Consider the following 14,632-nt stretch of genomic DNA (forward strand, 5'->3'; position numbering starts at 1 on the left):
TGCACAAGCGTTTGTGAGTAGCAGCTGAGTCTGCAGACACTCACTTTCTTTTATCTCGTAAGAGGCTTATCATTTAAATTGTTTATTATTTTATATGCATGTATGTATTGTCTGACTTATGCACTTTATCTGAATTAGATTTTTATCTATTTCTACAGCGTTAGGAGTGTTGGATGTCTAGAGTATTATAAATAAATTTGTGTAACTGATTGAAACTGTGCTTCACTATTATATGCACTTTATATTTTTTTCCATATACTCATCTGAGCTGAGACCACTTAAAGGACCCTAAGGGGATGTGGATTTAACGTTGCGCTCCACCTTCATAAGTATTTTTGTTTGTTTATTGGTGTGGGTTTGGGTACTCACAGGTGTGCAGCTGCATTTATATAATTGTATCTTGGGAGTATACATTTGCACGAGGTATATTTAGGACTGTTACTTGAGAGTAATTTTCCCTTATACCCCGTTTTTGCCTATAGAGCCACTCAATTAGCGCTTTTTATATTTAAATTATTTTAAAAAAATCAGACAGCCAGCATTTTACATTTGTCAACTCATGCTGCGCTCATACGTTACGCCCACTCAGATTTACATCTGTCTCAAACCCTTAGGTTTCTACTATGATAGCATCAACAGCTTTGCCTCGTCTAAATCGGAGAAAACCTTGTTCTTGTACCTTATATCCAGGTATAGTTTTCTTTAATCTTAAGTATTTTACTTCAGTTTCCGTTTCAAGGCCGCAGACAGCCTTCATGGTCCATTTTGCCACTCTCGTATCACCCATCCATACCCCCATTAACTCATGTTGCGCTCATTCGCCACGCTCACACAGATCTACATCTGTCTCAAACCCCTTAGGCTTCTGCTACGACATCACCAACCGCTGGACCTCTCTTCCATATATACTTGAAGGACAAGTCCACGGGTATAATCACTATCAAGGTTAGTATCCTTCCAGCACATAATTCGCCAATTTATCCCATAGCTGTTACGTGAACTGGCTCACAGGGTCTGGACGTCAGACCTAGCTCACCGAGGCATTTACAAACCATCTCCCAACCTCAACACAGAGGTATGGCCCTACGCCCAAATCATAGTTAAACGCCTCATTCGCTCTTCTACAGGACCGTAGTCAGGGCCTCACTTGTCACGGCCACACATTTGAACCTTTTAAATGTCATTGAGAGGCCAACATCCCGCCACCACATCTGTGGCAACGTAGTTCACTTCGCCCAAATCATAGATAGAGCCTCTCACCGCCACTTGGCATTAGTAGGGCCTCATCCGTCACTAGTCCAGTTACGTTTTTCGCTTCGGCAGTAACCTTACAGTCCAGTTCGCATGAGGAATTCCCCCCCCACCCCTTGAAATAATTTTCATACACCCCTACTAAATTAAACTCATTTAATTCAATTCTAGAATGTCGCAAGATACATCTCCCATGGATGAATTGCCTGATGAGGATATAATATCCACTCCTATCAGACCAGAGTCTCCAGGAGTATCTCTCGCCCCTTCTACCCCTACGTCTTTGAGAGCATGGACTATACCTAAAATTACGACTGAACTTAGGCTTAGGGGCATCCCCTTTCCCGCTATGGCCCAAAAGGCGGAATTATACAGACTTTTGACAAACCAAGCCCCTGAGCCTAGGCCAGGCACTAGCTCTCAAAGTCAACCTTCTGGCGCTGGCACAGCCACCCAGGACACCCTTGCAGCAATCCTGGCCAACCTGCAGACCCTAAACAGCAGGTTAAGCAAGGTGGAAAGTGTCGTAGCCTCCCCATGTAACCTTCCTGACCCTTCTGCCCTCACACCGGCAGTACCTATGGCACCACCACCCGTCCCTACACTTCCCCCTCCAGCTCCTGCCCCAGTCACGTCTCCTTTCGTGTCACCAGCTCACTCCGTCCCAGACTCCATTAGGAAAGATATCCTAGATGGGAAGGACGTGTGTCTGGTGTCATTGCTTATTGCCTCCCAAGACGTGCTGGAGAACAGGGCTTATAACTTTGGCGATAACCAAGGCTCAACAAAAAATTATCGATTCCCAATTTTGTTTTGGCCTTTGGGATATACCGTGATGTCATCTGCTCGGTATAAACCCACAGGAGAGAGGAATTGGGCCTCTATCTCCATAAAGTGGTGGATTTGGGCATTAAGTACGGGGGCTCATCTTTTTATGATTAACATAAATCGATATCAGCGAAAGCGGCGACACATCTGAAACAGTTTAATGTAAGAATTAACTGGTGTCAGATGGATACAGAACTATTCTGTCGCCACTTCGCTGGTCTGAGGCTCCCGTCCTGTGCCATATGCAATTCCTCAATCCACTTGGCCGATTTGTGCCCTTCTATGGCTGGTCCATGCACCCCCACTCCCACCCCTCAATCCACTTCCACTCCTCACCTTAAACAGGAAGGTGGACAGCGGGATAAATTGGGTAGCCCCATCTCCTTTTTAGGGAAAGTGCAGGTGTGCAACAACTTCAATGCAGGTTCATGCAGCTTCAGCGCCTGTAGATTGTTGCACATCTGCTCTATCTGCTTCAGGGCACACACTAAGACCATGTGCCGGCCAGGTTGTCCCCTAACAAGTGACTAACCGACGTTAATAGTGGAGTATTTGATAACTGGATTCACCCAGGGCTTTCTCACGGGTCTCGAGGCCACTCCCTCAGGGACACTGGAATGCCCCAACCTCCTATCAGCCTGCCTAGACCCAGAGGCCACGGATGTTCTCCTCTCCACAGAAATAGCACAAGGTTTCATGATCGGCCCCTTCACCTCCTCGCCGTTTTCCTCCTGGCACACTAACCCTATTGGCATAGCGGTACACAAATATTCAAATAAAAAGCGCATGATTATTGATTTATCGGCACCGCACTCTTCTTTTGTTCCTAGCATCAACGCACTCATCCCCGCAGACAAATTCTCACTACAATATGTAAAAATAGACGACGCTATACAAACCATCATTTCAACTGGTAACAACGCATGGCTTAGTAAAACAGACATTACCAACGCATTCAAATTACTGCCCATGCACCCATCACTTTGGCACTTGCACGGTGTTAAATGGCGAAACAGGTACTATTTTTCCACGCGACTCACTTTTGGGTCCAGAAGCAGCCCTAAACTGTTCGATATTTTCGCAGAAACTCTATGCTGGCTGCTTCTGAACATTATTAGGTGTCATGCCGTCATTCACTACTTGGACTCATAATAGAACCAAGCACCCGCACACCCACCGATATCCTCAGCACCTCTGCACTTTTTTCCACCCTTGGGGTACCTTTGTCTCCCTCTAAAACAATTGGCCCCACCACTAAACTTACTTTCTTGGGGATAGAGCTAGACTCTGGTACCTTCCGCGCCAGCCTTCCCTCGGAAAAACTGGTTCGCCTGAGAGGGGAAATAGATATGTTCCTGCGGAATGATATATGCACCAGGAAAGAACTTCAGTCCTTATTGGGGTCCGTGAATTTCGCGATGCGCATCGTTCCGCAGGGTAGATCTTTTGTGTCCAGACTCCTTTGTCTGCTTCACGGGGTACCGGACTTCTGCCCAATCACATTGGACCAGCACGCCAAAGCTGACCTGCTCATGTGGGGGAAGTTCTTGACTGAATGGAACGGTATCTCCCTGTTTATTCCCCCTCTCTCCGACTCCTCACCCTGCATTTACACTGCCGCTGCAGCCAACACGGGTTTCGCTGCTATATTCGGTAATAACTGGTTTAGGGGTCACTGGCCAGCTGAGACGGATGCCTTGCCGGGGTTTAGAGAAACTTCAGCTCTGTTTGAAATTTACCCCATCTTGGCGGCCGCACACACTTGGGGTCACCTCTGGTCCGGCAAGGCAATAAAATGCTATTCCGACAATTCATCAGCTTGTGATATCATTAACAAAGGGCGCTCTTCCTCTCTTACCATCATGCGGCTGATTCGCAAGCTGACCTGGTTGGTAGCAACCGTTCAGTTCCACTTAATTTGTGTTCACATCCCGGGTATTCACAACACGGCTGCTGACTCTCTGTCTCGATCTCAATTTCAGGTGTTTTTCCAGGCACTCCCGTCAGCCCACCATCAACCATCCAGAACACAGAGTTTTCACGAGTTAATCTTGGATTGAACACACTTATGCACCATGCCAGGACTCTTACGCACCACGCACTATCACCAAACACTACTATCACCTACAGTAGGGCACTTACCATTTTCAATAAATTTACAGCTGAATTCGGATTACAAGCTGATTTCTCAACCCAAACTATGGTGGCTTTTGCCTCCTTTTGCCACTTACACTTAAAACTTTCCCACAATACAATTAAATTATACCTCACAGGGGTGCAGCATCACAGCCTCACAAATTTCCCTAACAACACACCTTTTTGTCATCATACCCCATCAAGAAAATTTTAAAGGGGATCTCTAAAGTTTCAGTTCCACCTATCACCACCAGACTACCTATAGATGGGCCTATCTTTAGGTTACTTAGCAACCTCCTCGACGAATCCCCTTTCGATCCCAACACTAACCTGGTGATAAAATCAGCTATCTATTTAGCTTTTTATGGGTTCCTAAGACCTAGGGAATTTACCGTTGTTTGTCAAGGAGATACCACACACAGCCTTAAAACCGCACAACTCACTAAAGTAGACGGCTATTATATTCTCACAATCCCATCTACCAAAACTAATCAGTTCCTACACCCCACTATCATTCCTCTCTTTCCAACAGACAATGCTTGGTTTCCAGTTAAGACACTAGACCTCTTACGGTCAACCCATAACACACACTTACCAGACTCACCACTCTTACAACTACAAGGGCACCCACTCACTACAGCAAAATTCACCACGCATGTTGGAATCCAATTGGGAAAACTGGGTTACAACCCAGCTTCATTCTCCGGGCATTCCTTTCGCATAGGAGCTGCTTCATCAGCTTCTAGTACTAACACCCTGGTCCACATCATAAAGAGACTGAGTCGCTGGAAGTCCTCTATATACAATATGTACATTCCACGACCAGAAAGAGAACTTCGCCAAGCCTTCAGGAATTTAGTAATGTAAACAAATGCAATAAAGTGTGTATTTTCGAACTTCTCTTTGCCCTCTTTTATTTACAGGCCCACTCGGATGTTGGTTTCGGCTCACCACAACCAACTTTTATCTCTGACATTATCCATTACATATTAAATTCCGAGCACAAGTAGAAAGGCCATTAGGCCTGAATTTGTGGGAGGAGTAAGTCCCCTACTTAAACTCCCATCCCCTACTCACCTCTGATGTCCGAGTTCAAGTGTTCCCCACCCACCAGCACTCTTAAATACAATTCTCCTTGGTGGGCCCTCTTTTATTTACAGGCCCACTTGGACGTTGGTTTCGGCACACCACAACCATCTTTTATCTCTAACATTATCCATTACATATTAAATTCCGAGCACAAATATATATATATACAACCTTGCTGTCCTGATGAAAGTTCCCCAGAGGAACTGAAACGTTGACATTCGGAATAAATAAGAAGTTTGTTTTTCTACAAAACCTGGGAGTGCTGATTACCCTTTATATATATTGAAAAGTGCAATCGAGCACCGGGTCATTAAAATTGTAAGTAGGAGTGCAAGGTTTCTCTCTTTTTTTCTTTTTATATATATATATATATATATATATATATATATATATATATATATATATGTGTGTGTTAATATTAAAATACACTTTTAATTATACATTTTTAATATTAAAATACACTGCTAGTCCCACTTCAGTCTGGTTTGCGCGCTAAGCACTCTGTAAAAACGGCACTGACCAAAGTACTACTCGCTGCAAAATCTGGTGGTCACTACTCTATGCTAATTCTCCATGACCTTTCTATGGCTTTTGACACTGTTCATCATCAACAGCTTCTTCTCATCCTCCGCAGTATTGGTCTACAAGATATTGCTCTCTCCTGGTGCTCCTCCTACCACTCCCAGCGCTCTTTCAGTGTTTCTTTCTCGGGTTCTGCTTCTTCTCCCCAACTCCTCTCTGTTGGTGTCCCCCAAGGTTCAGTCCTGGGTCCCCTACTGTTCTCTATCTATACTGCCTCCCTTGGTAAACTCATTAGCTCTTTTGGCTTCTAATATAATTTCTATGCGGATGACATGCATATCTATCTGTCCTCTCCTGATCTCTCCCCGTTCCTCTTGACTAGTGTCTCTGACTGCCTCTCTGCTATTTATAACTGGATGGCTGTCCACTTCCTTAAGGACCAAACTTCTGGAATAAAAGGGAATCATGACATGCCACACATGTCATGTGTCCTTAAGGGGTTAAACTCAACTTGACCAAAACTGGAATTCAGGTCTTTCCTCCCTCAAGTGTTGCTACTCCTGTGTCTGTCTCCCTCCAAGTCAACAGTGCTACCATCAGCTCCACCACGCAGGCTTGCTGCCTAGGTGTTCTCTTTGACTCCGACATCTCCTTCATACCTCATGTTTAGTCTATCGCCAAATCCTGCCGCTTCCATCTTAAAAACATTGCGCGCATTCGACCCTACTTAAAGGGAGACTCCAGGCACCTAGACCACTTCTGCCCATTGAAGTGGTCTGGGTGTCAACTCCCACTTCCCTTAACCCTGCAAGTGTTATTCTTGCAGTTTTCATAAACTGCAATAATTACCCTGCAGGGTTAACTCCTCCTCTAGTGGCTGTCTGCTAGACAGCCACTAGAGGGCACTTCAGTATTTATAGCACATGAAAAGTGTGCTATAACGTCACTGGACGTCCTCACGCTATGTGAGGACCTCCAGCGTCGCTGAAATCCCCACAGGAAAGCATTGAAAGCATTATTCAATGCTTTCCTATGGGGAGGTCTAATGCGTGTGTGAGGCATTGCCATGCATGCGCATTAGGGCTCTCCCATCGGCGGCCGCGCATGCTCAATAGGTCTCCTCTGCCGGATGACGTCGGCGGGGTAGGAGCATGGGCGGACCCTGATGCAGCGCCGAGGGACATCGGCGCTGGATACAGGTAAGTCACTGAAGAGGTTTTAACCCCATCAGCAACATGGGATGGGGGGTGGGAGGGAGAGGAGACCTGCAGTGCCAGGAAAAGGGTTTGTATTCCTGGCACTGGAGAGTCCCTTTAACGCCAGATGCGACTAAGGTGCTGGTCCATTCCACTGTTCTTTCTCGCCTTGACTACGGTAATCCGCTTCTCAGTGGTCTTACGTGCTCCCAACTTGTGCTGTTACAGTCCATAATGAATGCGGCGGCGAGGCTCATCTTCCTGTCCGCCCGCACCTCCCACGCCTCACCCTTCTGTCAGTCCCTACATTGGCTTCCTGTAAGATATAAGGCTCAATTAAAATTCCGGTTCTTGCTTTCAAATCTCTACATAATGCTGCTCCCACCTATCTATCCTACCTAATACACAAGTATGTCCCGTCTAGGCCCATACGCTCTGCTAAAGACTTACGTCTATCTTCTGTCCGTACTCCCACGTCTGATGTTCACCTTCAAGACTTCTAGAGGGCTCCACCTGTGGATCTCCTCTGTTAAATGCTCACCCAGTCTTCACTCCTTCAAAAAAATCATAAAAAACCCACTTCTTCTTCATAAACGCGTATCAATTAAACTGTTAATAGCTCTCGACTGATTCCTCTCTTGCACCTGTCATTGGTCTAATACTATCCTTACATTTTGTGTCACTGTACCCCAATCCCTCTAGCATGTAAGCTCATTGAGCAGGGCCCTCAACCCTTCTGTTCCTGTGTGTCCAACTTGTCTGGTTACAACTACATGTTTGTCTGTCCACCCTATATAAATAATAACATAATAATAATAATAATAATTAATGATGTATGTATGTGTATAAAAAAGTACTTATATCTATATTATCTAAGTACTTTTTATTTAATTTAAAAACTGTTTTATAACTTCAAAAAAACTTTTTACAGGCATGAGGGGGACTGCCTGATAGCTCAGAACGGTCCCCTGCAGGCAAAGCATAAGCCGCCTATTCCGGCCATGTGATCGCGAGGACCCCATGATCACATGGCCGGGAGGGGGTGGATCAGGCAGAGGGGGTCTGCCTGAGCTCCCATTCCGACCCCAGGATTGCGACCGCCGGCGTTGGATCGTCGGGGACCTGGTAAGTATGAAGGATGGCAGGGACATTCTATGTTGCCCGCCTGCATTTAGGACTGCCCCAAAAAGGACGGCATAGAATGCTCGCCCTCCTTAAGGTGTTAAAGAGGCACTCCACTGCCCAAATGCAAAATAAATAACTAAATAAGTAACCCGTTAACGCCGTTACGGCGTTCTATGCCGTCGCGGCTTTAAAGGGCTTTAAAGCCGTTGCGGCGGCATAGAACGCCGTAACGGCTTAAGCCCCCAGAAGATCGCAGCTACTTACCTCCGCCGCGATCCTCTTCTGGGGGGCTGCCTGACAGCCCAGGCAGCCCCCCCATGGAAAATGAGGCCCCCGGGGGCCATGTGATCGCTCTCAAAGAGCGATCACATGGCCCCCTATAGCTGGCTATGGATCTGCCTGCAGGGGGACTGTCTAAAATATTAGACAGTCCCCCTGCTGGTAGGAAGAGTAAAATAAATGTATTAAACATGTGTAAAATTAAATTAAAAGTATTTATATATATATATATATAATATGTATATTTATTATATATATAATATATATACATATTATATATATGTAACGTCATACAAAGTGTATTTTAATATTAATATTAGTATATATTAATATTAAAATACACTTAGAATGACGTTACATATATATAATATGTATATATATTATATATATAATAGATATATACACATATATTATATTTAAATATGTCTAATTACAATAATAAATAAATAAAATAATAAAATAAATAAATAAAATATTGAAACAAAATGTAAAATAAATTATATATGCATATGTAATTTCATTCTAACTGTATTTTGCTATTAATATATATATATTGGTAACCTAATACACTTAGAATGACATTCTATATATATCTATCTATATATAAAATGCAAATAACCGCAAATATATATATATATAGAGATAAATACATATAATTACATAAAAGATTACATTAGTATGCACGTAGAATTTAAATACCTATAAATGCATATATATTAAAATTCTACGTATATATTTAAGTCATTTTTTAACATAATTAAGTCATTTGATTAATTAAAATTTGATTGACATGCCTGACAACACAGGGAGAAAGTGCAGCAAATTTAATTTGCAAGCACTATATTTGACCCTGTAACTCTCCAAGACACCATAAAACCTGTACATAGGGGGTACTGTTTTACTCGGGAGACTTCGCTGAACTCAAATATTAGTGTTTAAAACTGGTAAATTTTATTAAAACAATGATATTTTAAGTAAAAGTGAAGTTTTTTGCATTTTTTTCAAACAAACTGCACTTTTATGGACTATATTATTGTTGTAATATGTTTTACTGTTTTAAAACACTAATATTTGTGTTTAGTGAAGTCTCCCGAGAATAACAGTACCCCTCATGTACAGGTTTTATGGTGTTTTGGAAAGTTAGAGAGTCACATATAAGGCTTGCATTTCATTTTTTTGACATTGAAATTTGCCAGATTAGTTATGTTGCCTTTGAGATCGTATGGTAGCCCAGGAATAAGAATTACCCCCATGATGGCATACCATTTGCAAAAGTAGACAACCCAAGGTATTGCAAATGGGGTATGCCCAGTCATTTTTAGTAGTCACTTAGTCACAAACACTGGCCAAATATTAGTTTTTTGCTTTTTTCACACAAAAACAAATATGAACGCTAACTTTGGCCAGTGTTTGTGACTAAGTGGCTACTAAAAAAAGACTAAACATACCCCACGTTCAATACCTTGGGTTGTCTACTTTTTCAAATGGTATGCCATTATGGGGGTAATTCTCATTCCTGGGCTACCACACTGTCTCAAAGGTAACATTACTAATCTGGCAAATTTCAATTTGAAAATGGAACGTTCTATATTTGACCCTGTAACTTTCCAAAACACCATAAAACCTGTTAATAGGGGGTACTGTTGTACTCGTGAGACATCGCTGATTACAAATATGTGCTTTTTGTTGCAGTAAAACCTAACAGTATTATGACACGTACAGCTAAAATGTGAGGCAGAACTACAAATTTTTTTAAAAAAAAATTAAATTTCTCACAGTTTTTTAAATTTTATTCATAATAAATTATGTTTCATATATAAATATTTGATATAAAATGAAAGCCCTGTTTCTCCTGAACAAAATTATATATAATAAGTGTGGGTGCATATAATATGAAAGAGGGGAACTACGGGTGAACAGACATATAGCGCAAATTCCAGTTTTTGTTTACGTTTTGTTTTGATCAGAACGTGTACTATTGACTCCGTCCTGAAGGGGGTAAACAAAACTCACTATCTAGTAGATATTACCCAATGAAATCATGCATGCATTTAATTGTGCATTTTTTTTTCATTGAGGCTTCATCTAAAAACAGCATGCAATAGTTGCACTTCTCTTGTCTGCTGCATTTGCAAATCCTCCCCTTCTAACCCCGCCTAGACTTTCTGTGGCTGTCCAATCCCAGACTTCCCAATGCTGCTCAATGAGTTGTCTTTGCAAGGCTCTGAGCAATTGCTGCCTCTTGAGTTTAGCTCCACAGAGCTAAACAACCAGGAAGTAATAGGACCGGTTGTCCACTTGAAAGCCAGGTGGGTGGAACAAGGTTAATTTATAAAAAATAATTTCTTTTGAAAACTGCACTTTTTGTAAAATTTAAAAAAGAGGACACACTCTTTACACATAAAGCATTTCAGCAAGCTAAAATGCTTTAGGGGTTTGGAGTGTCCCTTAAAGCTTCTTACAGCTCTTCAAATGTAATGTTTGCATTCACTTCAATGAGGATGCCACTCTAAAGAAGACAACAAAAGGATGTTTGTTGGACATATATATTTTTTTACTGTTTATTGAACCCTTTAGAGTTCTAAGAGCAAAACAAGAAAAACTTGTAGTCTAACCGTACCAGGTTAGAAGTCCCTCCAAGAAACAGAGCACAGATGATACAATTTTGAGAGGACCTTTAAGAGAAGGTGGACATTTAAGTTACCTAGGTGGACTGAGCGTACAAACAAAGCCAACTGAAAATGTACCTTTAGCAAATAACTAACTTAGTAACTAAAAGTTAGTTTAGTGAATAGAACCAAAATTATTTAGTAGGCAAAATGTGCCACCAATTTAGCCTAACCATACTCATTTCATAAGAACCCAATAACACATCATATGAATAGCTACTTGTAAATTATACTCCTGCCAGTTGTATAGAGGTTTTATTTAGTGTTGTGAGGAACACATTGAGCCTACAATTTACAGAAAATCCAGTCCCTGTTCACACAAACTTCAATGCACTTGAATAATTGAACTGTATGAATTCTAGTAATTATATTTTTCTTTTTTTTAAAGCTTGGTTTTTTCAAGAGAAAATATGAAAAGCTTCAGAAAACAGATGATGAAATTGCAGAGACCACACAATTAAATTAAAGTACAGAAAACCAACTTTGGACTCACCTCTACAAACACTGCCCTCAAGCTGTAAGCACTGCAATGACTGAGGTGTCTTTAATTGACATTAGATTTTGAAACAATGAATCACGGGATTTTATCTTCTGAAGAAATATATTCTTTTATAAAACTGCAGGGCAGTTTTGGGTACATTAGTTTTATATCAGTTACTAGCTGGTCTGGGGTACTTTGCTGCACAAAAGCTAAGCTTGGAACAATAAGGTTGCCACCTTATAAAGCTGCCATTTTTGCATATTCAGTAGGTTGTACATTTTAATTGTTTGATGTTTTATTGCATTGTGCTGTTTGAATACAGAGACAAAACAAACACTTGTCAATAATGTGTTTGTTCCTATGATTAAAAATGCACTGTTGTTCAAATCACCAACATAGTTTACATGTGCTGATATATAGAGGACTTAAATCATTACCTAAAGATCCCCTTTCATCAAATGTCTTAATAATAGACATTGACAATCTAAGTAACTATTGGCTGGATTAGGATGTTTTGAATGGGTAGTGTGTTCTACCAACATTTGCAGTGTAAAGGTTCATCATTATAAGTAACTAGGTTGACCTAGATTTTTGATATCTATTTTTGCTACAATTCCTGTATTGTGAAAGGAGAGAGACATATAACAACAGTGAATGTAGAAAACAAAGAACAATGTAGGTGCATCTATACATAACACTGAAAAGTACTGCACTAATGTGTCAGTAACTGTTACCTCATCCCTGACGGGAGAATTCATTTTCTAGAGTGTATTTGTTCAGTCAAATATATGCATGTCGTATAAGTCCTTCCAAGTTTTTACAAGATGAAATGTGAACAATTTCTAAAAGGAAAAGCATTTTCAATACCAAAGAAACATTTATTTAGCTATATTTGTCCTTAAGATTGGTTATCACTGTGTATTTATAAATAATGCTCAATTGTTAAAAAGTATTGTGGTTTTTTTTTTTGGGGGGGGGGGGGGGGAGTGTATATTTTATTTTAAGCACAGTTGACCATGGATTATTGATAGTAGTTTGCTTAAAAAGATATTGGAAAGCCCGATCTGTATAGCAACCGTGTTTTCCTGAAAAATACTTGATGAACACAGATAGTCAGACAATAAAGAATTACTCAGCTGTGTTAAAAGAAAGATATAAATAGATTGGTAGATTTAAAAAAAATTTTTTTTTATCAATCTTTCTTTTATTCTCAATTTACTGGTAAGCATAAGCTACACATAGAAAAAAAAATACATAAACGTTGTACAGAAATGGTGTGGCATGGCGGTTGTATAAAAGCATTTTCATATGGATCAGGGTTTTATGTATAACGATAAGTAATAGAAATAAAAATTATGGAGCCTGCTGCCCCTGAAGTAATTATCTAGAAAGCAAATGTAGGCTATTAGGGGTTGCTAGGGTCCCTTGCCTCTTGACATAGTATGGAGATAACCCACTATGCTGGGATAGTAGTCATATCAGAACTTATAAGTGTGGATGGGGAGAAGGAGGTTATGGGAAATTAGATCCCCATAAATCTCTGCTGGTAGTCGATGCGCCTGCCTGTTGTGTCAGTAGCCGTCGAATGTCAGGGCTTTGGCCTGTTTGGCTGAGAAGAGGCTAGTGAGCAGTCTCCTAACTAGATGAGGAATTTCAGCTACTGCGGTGGTGTCAGCGAAGCCTCGCATTTTCACATTTTTACAGGCATGCGGTCCTCAATTGCTGCCATGCAGTTCAGAATTTGAGCCTCTTCGCGTTTCAGTGCTGTTATCTCACCCTGCAGACTGGTGAGGCAAACCTTGTGGGAAGCTGTGAGAAGTTCTGCATTGTGGAAACGCACAGACACTCCACTAATCTCCTCCTTAAGAAGATTACTGTTTTCTATAATATTGTGACAGAGGTCGTCCGGTGTCCCCTCTGTGACTAGTGGATCCACAGCCTTCACAGTAGGTATAGCAGCACCGAGTCTGACTGTTGTCTACTCCTTGAAATTGGCAAGGGATGTTTCACGGAAGGACCAGGAAGGGCTGCCAAAGAGTGACGCCATGACAGGCCTTGAGGAGGATTGCAGCCTCCAGAGTAGCTCGCCAATATCGGCTGTTGTCTTGCTAGTAGGCTGCTGGCTCCGCCCTCCCCCCATTAGATTTATAGATTTGACAAAGATCAGCATATCAATTTATTGTCAATGAGACAGATACAAGTACTAAATGATTACTGCCCACATTTGATGTTCAATTAGAGCATTATGAATCTATAATCAAAATGTGGTAATTTAAGACATCAGACACAAATATATACAGTAAACCTGCTGGATCTCTCAGTACAGTGAACATAAATTATTGTAATTAGTATTGATCTTTCTTGCAGCCAAATTTAGTTTGGGAAAAAAGAGTACTGTATTCTGGTAATTCCAATTAATTCATTGGTGTAAATATCATGTTATATAGTTCAATAGCTTATTCATATTCCTAACAAAGGATTTAGGAACCACTAAATGACAAACAAATGATGTATGTGTTTTAAGACAATCTTGTTGGTATTAAAAGTGTTAGGGAAACATTTTATTTTAAAATGTTATTTTGTTTGATATACAGGAACAACATGTTTAAATAAACAAATGTTACAAAATAGTTCTTAATAAAAATTATTAAGGTCAATGTTTCAACTATTAAACATTTATCTTAATTGAAATCTGTCAATTGTATTGTTACTGAATATAAAAGATTGCATGTGTGTGCATTATTTATTTTCGAATGACTATATTGTGATGAAGCTCGAGTACTTCTATCAAAGTTCCCTCTCGCTGGAAAAGAAGCACTGAAGTGATTATGGTCTTTTTTCCCCAGACACAAGATCATACTTGGTCAAGGGTAAAACAACAACACTTTATTGGGACACAGACAAACACGAGGACAATCACAAAGGGGGAGGGGATTTCCAACAATAACCCCAAAACATCATTATCTCCAACAGTATATGAACAAATTATACATCATCGGGCAGGGCTAATTCCCACAAGTAAAATGTACAAAAAGCTACTGGATTGGATGTACCCA

General features: G+C 40.9%; 1 protein-coding gene across 1 annotated transcript in view; it reads left to right on the top strand.

Annotated features, from left to right (window-relative positions):
- The window catches only part of ITGA2 (integrin subunit alpha 2), a 111,724-nt gene extending 99,003 nt beyond the window's left edge, over positions 1–12,721 (top strand). Inside the window, exon 30 of the mRNA XM_063454029.1 lies at positions 11,484–12,721. Coding sequence (XP_063310099.1) covers positions 11,484–11,561 — 78 coding nt within the window. The 3' untranslated portion in view covers positions 11,562–12,721. The remainder of the gene's footprint in view (positions 1–11,483) is intronic.
- The last annotated feature ends 1,911 nt before the right edge of the window (positions 12,722–14,632 follow it).

The sequence above is a fragment of the Pelobates fuscus genome, chromosome 5 (assembly GCF_036172605.1).
Source record: "Pelobates fuscus isolate aPelFus1 chromosome 5, aPelFus1.pri, whole genome shotgun sequence".
NCBI classification, from domain to species: Eukaryota; Metazoa; Chordata; class Amphibia; order Anura; family Pelobatidae; genus Pelobates; species Pelobates fuscus.